Source organism: Quercus suber, unplaced genomic scaffold, assembly GCF_002906115.3.
Source record: "Quercus suber isolate HL8 unplaced genomic scaffold, Cork oak 2.0 scaffold_60, whole genome shotgun sequence".
Classification (NCBI taxonomy): domain Eukaryota; kingdom Viridiplantae; phylum Streptophyta; class Magnoliopsida; order Fagales; family Fagaceae; genus Quercus; species Quercus suber.
The window spans coordinates 1,133,499-1,143,897 of record NW_027069525.1 but is presented as its reverse complement, the minus strand read 5'-3'; the positions used below and the strand labels follow the sequence as shown (position 1 = coordinate 1,143,897).

Here is a 10,399-nt window from a genome sequence, read left to right as displayed (position 1 = left end):
AAAGAATACCATTTTGAGTTCTCAGAGGGTAAGAAATGGAGTGCACATGCCTTATCCACGTGGGAAGGAAATAAGCGTAAATCTGAGAAACACTATCTCAAGCCATTTAGCAATGAAGAGCTGATATTTCAAGTAGTTACCCAACTCAACACGTGTAGTGCAGGAGGAGGAAACCACAGTTATGAAGTTCGGTTACAGGACAGAACATGCAGTTGTGGGAAATGGCAAAACATAGGGATCCCGTGTTCACATACAATTAGAGTATGTGACTATTTGCATATTGATTCGACCACATATATTCACCCATGTTATGGTTTGAACAATGTCATTAACACTTATGAGCATGCATTTGTGGTTCCTAAGTCACAATCATTGTGGGGGGATCCCATTGGGCCAAAGTGGTTGCCTAATCCAGCATTGTTCCGGGCCAAAGGGAGACCAGTGATGTCAAGAATAAGGAATGAGATGGATGGAATGAGGAATAAGGATCGAGAACGGCGATGGTGGAGGGAAGACACAGATTTGATAGAGAGTCAACCTAAGCAGACATGTGGACTGTGTCATGCTCCCGGGCATAATCGCAGAAAATGTCCGCAGTCCCATGGCGCTTCCACAAGCGGTCATGTTCCATAGTAGGTAGGTAGATGCCAAAAAGTTATGCATTGGTTAAATAATTGTTGTTCATTCGATGTTTACCTAATGTTTACTATCTTGTCTCCTAATGTGATTACTCTACGTTTTTCAGGCATGCTTCCATGGATGACGTTTTTGTCATGTGGACCTTTGATCTTAGGAAAAGTGACTACGTTGTATTGGCTCTATGTGAACTTTTTGGACTTTTTGTTGAATGTACTTGTAATTCTTTATCCAATGTACCTCTATGAAGATTGTGATTTGAGTAGTACGGTTAGAATTGCAAATTAAGCATGATTGCGCATGTTTAGAATGTTGATACATTGAGAATGCCTTTTGTTGTGATGCAAATGCATTTGCATTGTAAAACTATATTTATGAATAGAGCGTAACAGTTTCTATAACTTGGTGCCTAGCGATAACGCATTTTGATGTAATTTTCGTGCATTTACACTCTCAACTTCTCTGCCTCGCAATGAGTGTTAGATTACATTCTCAGCTTCTTTATCTACGTTTCTCAGTAGGTGCATGTACACATTTCAGTTTATAAAACTCGAGGCTCCACTGGGAAAAACAGAGTAATCTGCCTGAATAGGGGATTAACCAAAGTGTAAAAAAAAAAAAAATTTCCCAAAAAAACTCGAGTTTATGAAACTCGAGTTCCACTGGGAAAAACAGAGCAAAACAGGGGAACCTCTCGGCCTGAACAAGGGATTTGGCAAAAAAAATTTCCCAGTGGAACTCGAGTTTATGAAACTCGAGTTTCACTGGAAAAAACAGGGGAACCTCTCGGCCTGAACAGGGGATTTGGCAAAAAAAATTTCCTAGTGGAACTCGAGTTTATGTAACTCGAGTTTCACTGGGAAAAACAGGACAAAACAGGGGAACCCTCTCGGCCTGAACAGGGATTTGCCAAAAAAATTTTCCAGTAGAACTCGAGTTTATAAAACTCGAGTTCTTCATCTCGAGTTTCAAAACTCGCCTTCTTTTAGCATTATTTTTGCACTTTTTTGATTTCAAAACCTCACATTTTTTTTCGTTTTGTACAAATGCGATTATTTGTTGGTAAGTATTGTGAACATGAAGGCACATCTGGCTGAAGTTATTTATCTTGTTATTTGTAAAAAAATTGTTCAAGAAGAATCTTATTTGTTTCACTAAAAAAAAAAGAATAAATGAATAAATAAACATAAAAGAAAAGGAAAGAGAAAAATAAGAAGCTTATCTAGCCTTTCAAATTTAGGCACGTACAAAAAGTTAATCTGATTTCCCATATTAAATTATAATTATAGTTTATGTATGTGCTATAGAGTATAGAGAGAAAAAGACATAACATAATTATATAATATTTTTTAAAAATTAGAAAAGGCTTATTCTTAAAATCCAAGTGTTAAACCTTATTTTTATAATTCTATAGATCCATTTATTTTAAATTATTTGTTATTCTTCTATTGATCCAATTTTACTATCAAGTTTCATATTCTAATATTATATTGTTTCTCCATTTATTGTAAGGCAAAAGAAATATGGTTTGAAAGAAAAATCGATTTTGGGAGTATATTGAAGAGCTAAATAGTTGTTTCCCATTCTTATTTACAATCCAAAAAATACATCCCAAATAAAAACCCTTATGGTCTCTCTTCCCAAAAGCCTTGAGTGGGAAACGACACGGAAGCCTTGAGTGGTGGTTATGGTTTTACGTGTGGGACAATAACACTACTCTAAAAGATTACCATCGTATATCTTTATTCGCACTCTTGAGGGTTGAGGGGTCCATTAGTGGTAGGGCATAAATGATTCATTAAACAAAAAATAAATAAATAAATAAATCAGCTTTCATGGAATATACCCTCAGAATCATGCACCAACATGTGTCCAAAGATTAGCCCAAGGAGCTTTATCAAAATTAGGGTCAGTAGGACATTCAGAAACAGGCTTCAATCATAGACAGAATTGAAGGGAAGGATTATTATAACGTGAGGCACATACCTTCAATGCCTCGATTTTCAAAATAAAGGCACTAGTTGCCAACTTGCCACTTTGTAATATCAGCCAACATTTAATGAAGAAATAAAAATTTCTGAATGATCATTTTTCTGTGTATAAGCTACTTGTGGAAACTGGAAACAAAGTCTTACCTTCTAAAGCAACTAACAATTTCTTTTCCTGATATCACCCCACTTTCTCAAGGAGAATCATATTTCCTTTTGAGCTAAAACGTGTTAGGCAGTGCAGAGACAATAAGCAAATGAGTAGCTTCATTTCTTTTTCTTAACTTACAACAGCCAATACCATCTACTTAATGTTCAAACGCCAATCAAAATGTGATTTAATTAAGAGGCTCGATCATATTAAGAGTTTGATTTTATAATTCAACAATCAAATTTGAGAGAACCAAATGAGAGCTCACTATTTCTATTCAAAGCCTTCATATCTTCCACTAAAAAATAATAAAAATCTTCATACCAACTAAAACTAATATCACATAATCTTGATAGAAGCCATTCAAGTGCTTCTATTCGTTAGCTGAAATATACATATGTGTACATCTTCAGAAACCGTAGCTCAAAAATGCAAGCCAATTTTCCCTATTTTCTTTTGATTTTTTTTTTCCACTTCCTTTTCCTTTTTTACTAATGCCACAATTCCACTTCACTACTATTGCTGAGAATAGCAATCCTAGTACACCACTAAAACAAAAGGCCACAACTGGGGGGTGAATTATGGAGATGAAACAACAGACAGACCCCAACTACTTCCAAAAGAATTAAGGGAAAATAAAAACCACAAATAATGCAATCTTCGCCCATGCTTACAACAATTGCCGGAGCTGCTGGTTTTCTTTCCGGAGTGATTTAACTTCTTTCATTAATTCCGCTTGGTTTTCCAAAATTGAGCTCATTACACTTGACATTTCCATCTGCCCAATAATTGCAGAAATTAATTTGAGGAAAGAACAAAAAACCAAGGAAACAAAGAAGTTAATACCGTGTTTACCTCCTGCATATGAAATTGTCTTAGAATTTCAATATGAAGCTTCCTCATATTTTCGTGTATGGATTTCTGAAAGGAATCAAGAGTTTCATCAAGAGTGCGTTGAAAAAGCTGAAGTGTAAAGGAGGATCCCTGCTGTGCATCTGGTTGCTGGACCTTTTGGGGTTGTGAGATTACTCCCTATCACACAAATTGCAAATCATTTGCAAACCTAATTTAATCGCAAAACTAATGGAAAGAAGAAAAAAGTGATAAAATATTATCTGCCAAGGAAGCTAGTAATTTCTTTATATATCTAGATGTTGCTCTGCAAATATGTGGCAGTAAACCATAATGCCATTCATCTAAAAAAGGCACAGAAAATGTAGTGCAATAACAGTTAAAACAGGGATTTTGGGGAATCAAAGCAGCAGCTAACTATGACTTTATTCAGTTTATTGAATACAAAATTTTAAAGAAGCATACAACTTGCTCAGTGATACTCTGTGTTTTTTATAAGCACGTAAACCAGGCTCAATCTTCTTTACAGCGCCCCACATGCCTTGCCGAACCCCAAGTTTTGCAATCTCCCAAGGGATACCCATATCTTCATGATGGAACAGCAACACCTCACAGGCAGTCAACTTGCCGTCCCCTCTCTTTGATTCAACTGTTTCATATCCCATGGAAACATGTCTTAGTCATGATTCAGTCTAAGAATACACCAAATAGCATAGAGCAATACTGAAAATTTAAGCTGTTCAATTATATACCAAGAAAGCCATCCTTCTATCAGGAAGATTCATAGTTTTTCTTTTTTAACTTCACTTTCACTTGGCATAACTAATTAATAATCATTGATAACACTCATGATGGATAAGATTGAATGCAAGAGAGACAGAGAGAGACAAAACCTGCACACTGTTTGTCCCATTTCGCTAGAACTGGGAATAAACCAAAGCTGTCGCAGGGAAGGGGACTCAAACTGAACAAAGAAACCATCGTGTTGCCCATGTTTCCACTTTCTAGATCCTCGACCTTTCTAGACCTGCAAAAGGGTGTTTTGGTACTGGTTGTCAACTACACATTCAATTTCTAGACTGCATAAGCCTTTTTTTCCTAGGCAACTGAATAAGTTATCGCACTTTATGGAATACAGATATGGGCATATCAGATAGAGCTTTCTAATTAGGGTAATGGCATATCAATTAAAGCAGGTTCATCTGGGATGCGTGGAGGGACCTCAGGGTGGGGAGATGCGTGCAGGATGGGTGCAGGTATCTCATGACTACTTACAACCCGAGGGGTTGTTGCACGCCGACCACGGCCCGTAGTTGAACTTGTGCTTGGGCTTGCTATAGCAGGCCGACCACGGCCTCTAGCTGCAATTGGGATTGGGCTTGCTGGAGCAGGCCAACCACGGGCCCTTGTTGTGATTGTGCTTGGGCTTGCTGTAGCAAGCCGACCACGGCCCCTAGCTACACTTGTGCTTGGGCTTGCAATATCACGCCGAGCACGGGTCGGTGTAGTTACAGGTGCTGCACTTGTGCTTAGGGCTGCAGTAGTTTCTGGCTCAGTCTCAGTACGGTTGTTTGCCTGCCCAGTGGCTGCAGGATCACCACCAAGCCCAGCCACAGTATATAGGATGCGCCGGATATGGTTGTGTTCTCGGCTGCCTACCGGAACCCAATTCAACAACGCTAAATGACTTTCAATCTGAAACAGAGAAAGAACCAGTACAATCAAAATTTTCCACATTTATGTAACAATTACAAAATGCATAATATAGAATGTATTAATCTACTTAAATACTCATCTAAACTAAGAACTGAAAGTTTTATTATGATACTATATGCAACAGAAACTCTTTTTAATTGGATGTCAGTCAGATCAAACCAAATTTGTTCAAAGAAGAAATCAATTGATCCTACGTTCGTACATGTACTAAAGAAAAAACAAAGCAAGCTAGGAAATATAATTAGAACACATTACCAGCTGATGTAATTTAGCGCTGTTGCGGTCGACATACTTTAGAGTGACCAGATCGTACCATTGGTAATAGGCATGATTGCGGGCCATCTCACCAGTCTGCGGAGGTGCATTGCAAAGTCGTTGTTCTCGATTATTCCATGAAATGATATACGGTTCATGCTCTTGCCTCCAATTCTTTTCCACCTTCCCACGCAAGTCTATTCTGTGCAGCCTTTCATCGTACACAACACCGTCAGGCCGCTCTTGCGCCAACCCAAACTGTCGAAGGACACGATCCGAGTGGTGCATCTCCACTATGTAATAACACACAAGCGGCACCCTTGCTGTCCACGTACCCCTCCCTGCAACGCAGAAGTCAGGAAGGTGGGCGAAGTGTGCCTCGTATGGCTGCCACACAATCTACAATAGAAACAAAAAACAATTATCATAGCATCTTCAAATGTGAAACAAGGGAGAATATATAGATACAAGGAAAAACAAAAATGAAAAGGGAAAATATGTTAAAGTATGAAGCAATCGTATTCTTAAGGAAAATTAACATAACCAAACAAAATTTATGAATATTATTACCTGGTTCGGCTGCATTGTAACTAATTGCTCACGATAGACGACCAAGGCCATCCCGGATGGCCTACTCTTCGAGCCTGGCACCGGCACCCACCTACAGTTACGAGCGAATAACATAAGATAAGTAGCTACTTAGTTACTAAGAAGAGTACATTGCATAACACACTAAATATCAAAAAAATACTTACTTAACGGCAAGTGGAGCATACGGCCACGGGCCATAATCACATCCAGGAGCAGGCTCTATCCTCGGGCACAAGAATGGCAACCTTGCCCATGCCCAATACTGGATCAAGGTGCACGCCCCACCAATCTGCGATGCCCCTTTCTCACTTGCCCGACACAACTCTCGATACAACCAGGCCAAGCAACCACTGCCCCAACTATACTGTGGCGGATCACGCAAGTTCCGCAGTTGCTCCAAAAACATCAGATGCACCCTATCTCCCGACTTGTCCATAAAAAGCTTATCCCCTAGTAGCGCTAAAATATAACACCGGGCATACTTGTGTATCTGAATCTCCGTTGCATCATGAGGCAATGGCGCTGCAATGGCCTCAAGAAGGCGGCTGATAAGAAGTCTTTGCCCCACCAAAGTTTTGTTGTCATCCGCCGGAGTAAAACCAAGCAACTCCATACAAAGAGTCCTCCAAGTTCCATCTAACACATTAGTCGGCCCAACCAAGACCTCACCGTCTATAGGAAGTCCGAAAATGACCTCCACATCTTGTAGGGTGATCGACATCTCACCATGTGGAAGATGGAACGTATGAGTCTCTGGCCGCCATCGCTCAACTAGGGCCGTTATAAGACAGTTATCTATCTCTCTGGAAGGGGCCCTAAACAATCCTTCAAGCCTCAGCAACTTGATAATGCCAATCACCCGATTATCTCGCATTTGAATGTTGGCCATCTCCTTAGTGCGACCACGGCACGTCAGTGGGCCCGAGTCCTGCAAAATCAATCAAATTATAGCAGTTATTACAACTACAAATACAATTTTGAAAGAACTTGCTAACTAAAAGTCAAAAATAACGTAAAAATTAAAGCAGTTGTTAAAACTAGATATTTCACCTCGCCATTCCAAATGGCATGTGATCGATGATGTTGTTGTCGCGTCAACAATGACGCATCACTAGTACCAGGCTGCAAGATCCATGACCCGTCATCAATCCGAGGCTCCATACTGCAAAGAGTGCTACTGTGAGATCAATAATAGTGTGAGGGCAAAGGAAGGGGCAAAGAAAATAATAGATATAATTCATCTAAAATTGACGCATGTATAGATTCAATAGGGTCACTAGCTTATTCAATTGAGCATGACAATGATCCACAAAGAGAGATTAAGTTCTTCAATGATTTAAACCAACTTGAAAAGCTTAAACTTCTAGCCGGAGAACATCTTATCTTCCAAACAATTAATTAGTGCAATTGTTCTAGTAACTGTGAGATGGAATCATAATAAGTGTGCTGAAATTATAAGACTAGTTTTTCTAATATCCAAGCCTCTTGGCTGACTATGAGTGAGAACCAACATATAAAAAAATATGAATTTAATTTTAATAAGGATATTGTGTAAACCACCCCCTCCCCCCTAAACAAATATGGGCTAGTACAAACAACCACATCCTCACTAATACCTGAAGTCTAAAAATTAAAGCCCACAAAGCCCACACTATTAGTACAAGACTATTAGTAATACATAGTTATATTATGTGTAACTTAAACTTAACTTATATATAAGACTATTAGTAATACATAGTTATATTATGTGTAACTTAAACTTAACTTATATATAAGATTGTATCAAATGTAAAGACTACTACTTTTTTTTAAGTTAGGTGTTTAGACTCTTAAACATGGCGTACAATTAATTTATAATTAATGATACAAGTGGTTAATTAATTGTTCCAATGCATAATATGAATAAAAATATAAACCAGCCATTTCACCACAAATCATGCACACATACAAGATGAATTGTTCACAAAGTGAAAACCCAAATAATAAAATCGCTCTAGAGCCTAGCTTAATTCACCCATCTATTATGAAGATAGTTGCAATATAATACAACTTACAAAACCTCCAATATATGTAATTGAACTTGTATATTATGAGCCCAAGCCCCCCACTCCTACTGCAAAAAGTTGAACTAGTCACTCTCTCTTCACAGAGAACCAATGTCGCAAATCAATCGCCAACTGCAAAGCAATCTCTTTGTTACTCCAAGACTACTTGAAGATATGTGATTGTTTTTGTGAAATGTAAATTTTTGTTGTTTAATATCATGCCTATGGCTATGGAGGACTCATTTCCACTACGATACTTCGTCCTTGCCTGCCACGGACTCAATTTGTGGTTGTCTATCATCCTCAAAATGTCGGCATTGGACATGAAAAGCCCAATATGATGTGTTTGGTATTGGTAAATAAATGTGACCAGTTTTCCAAAATTTGGCATAGGATGCTAAGCGCATTCATATCAGAAGGACAGATTTAGAATTAAACCTCAAAAAAAAAAAAACCAACACCCCGACTGCCAAATGGTCAGAATTGCAAATCCAAAAATTATTATTTTAGTTTCTCCATTGTCTCATTTTACACTGTCTTAGCAGTACTGCAGCACTTTCGCGTGTCTCATTTTATCTCTTTCAAAATATAATATTATTTTTTTATTAGATAAATATATTATTTTATTGTATAAATATATTATTTTAATATGTAATAGGATAAAATAAAAATAAAAATATTAAAAATATTATAAAATAGTATAGTAAAATTGATAAAATAATTTTTTAAAATAATAAAATAAAATAAAATAACATTCCCAAATGTTAATGATGTGTCAGCTCACGGTGTCTGCCTCAATTTTCGTAAGGTTATGGCCTAGCTCTTACTATAGAAGAAAAAAGTTTTACCGCCATCGCTGGAAAGAGCTAGAAAAAAAAAAAAAAAAAGCTTTTTAAAGTTTAAACCGATCCCTTTTAACTTTAATAAATGTGAGAGAAGGCAAGATGCATATATTTAAATAAAGTTAGTTAAGTGCGGTGATTATTCTACCCGCGGATGTGGTATAACTGGTAGGTGACTGTTGAGACTTCATCACATTTCAGGTTCAAGTTCTCATGAGAATTGTAATTGTAATTTTTGAAAGTCTCAGAAATCAATAGAACCTGGAGTGTGTGTGGGTTCGGAGTTTTCGAGCTCCAGTTCGAATTGGTGGTACCTATGGGCTTACCCAACTGTATTATGGGACGTGGAATAATGACTGCCACACGCGAGTTCTCTTTTTTTTTTTTCCCTCAAAAAAAAGCTCCAATTCGAATTGGTGGGCCACTCAACTGTACTATGAGACATGGAATAATGACTGCCACATGCGAGTTCCCTTTTTTTTCCCAAAAAAAAAAAAAAAAAGAGTGCGGTGATTATCTGTTGTGATGGCCCCAATTCCAGAACTGGCACGTGACTTTCGTTTTACTGAAGAATCGAGAGGAATCTCTGCCCGATAGTAAGGATCAATTTATTTCTTTGGACTTTTTTGGTTTTTTCCCAAGTTTTTATTTGCGGACAAGGAAAATCGTAAAATGAGTTCCATGAATGCACCACTAACAAGTTGGACAAAATTGCATAACGAATATTAATTAGAACTATAAAAGATAATATTAAGAGGAGTTTAATAGTAAATTAGTAATATTTTACGATTTTTTTATTTTACTAAAAAAATTGGATTTGAATCTTCTATACGAGTTTAAATTCAATAAGCATAAAAAAAAATGTTTAACACCCTTCAATAATGCTATGTCACATCAAATATATTTATAATTTTTTTTTTGGAGAAGAAAATATATTTATAACTTAAAGAAGTATAAATCTCTACACACAATTCTATCGCACAAAACAAATTAAAATTAGAAAGAAAAAAAAATACAAAAGGGAAGTTGAAGTATGGGGTTTGGTGGGCATTGTCTAGACCGTTGGGCGAATTGTTGCGCTTTTGAGTTTGTACACTGTAGTGTTGGGGTCATCCTCATCGTCCTTCTTTCGTTTGATATGGAATGGGATATGGTGGGGATCGGTGAGTGTGTGTTTGTTGTAACGAATGATTGTGGTAGTGGAGGAGAGGACATGGTTTCGAAATTGGACTAGCGGTTGTGTTCTCCATTTGGATTCGGTAGTGGAAGAGTTAGTTGATGATTGTTGGCCATGGTCAGTGGTCACATGGCGGTCTAAGATTT

General features: G+C 37.5%; 2 protein-coding genes and 1 long non-coding RNA gene across 3 annotated transcripts; all 3 read right to left on the bottom strand.

Annotated features, from left to right (window-relative positions):
- Positions 1-2,932: 2,932 nt before the first annotated feature.
- LOC112029953 (uncharacterized) lies at positions 2,933-4,733 on the bottom strand. Its single transcript, XR_010628676.1, has 2 exons — positions 3,631-4,733; positions 2,933-3,553 (listed from the first exon to the last, which is right to left on the bottom strand). It is a non-coding gene; the product is annotated as an uncharacterized LOC112029953 (long non-coding RNA).
- Positions 4,734-4,794: 61 nt separating this feature from the next.
- LOC136067143 (uncharacterized) lies at positions 4,795-6,253 on the bottom strand. The gene is made up of 3 exons (XM_065772496.1): positions 6,169-6,253; positions 5,599-5,997; positions 4,795-5,322 (listed from the first exon to the last, which is right to left on the bottom strand). Exons 1-3 carry the CDS (start codon positions 6,217-6,219, stop codon positions 4,795-4,797), a joined length of 978 nt encoding a protein of 325 aa, XP_065628568.1. The 5' UTR covers positions 6,220-6,253.
- A 79-nt stretch (positions 6,254-6,332) lies between these two features.
- Positions 6,333-7,350, bottom strand: LOC136067142 (serine/threonine-protein phosphatase 7 long form homolog). Its single transcript, XM_065772495.1, has 2 exons — positions 7,240-7,350; positions 6,333-7,117 (listed from the first exon to the last, which is right to left on the bottom strand). Exons 1-2 carry the CDS (start codon positions 7,348-7,350, stop codon positions 6,350-6,352), a joined length of 879 nt encoding a protein of 292 aa, XP_065628567.1. The 3' UTR covers positions 6,333-6,349.
- Positions 7,351-10,399: the final 3,049 nt, after the last annotated feature.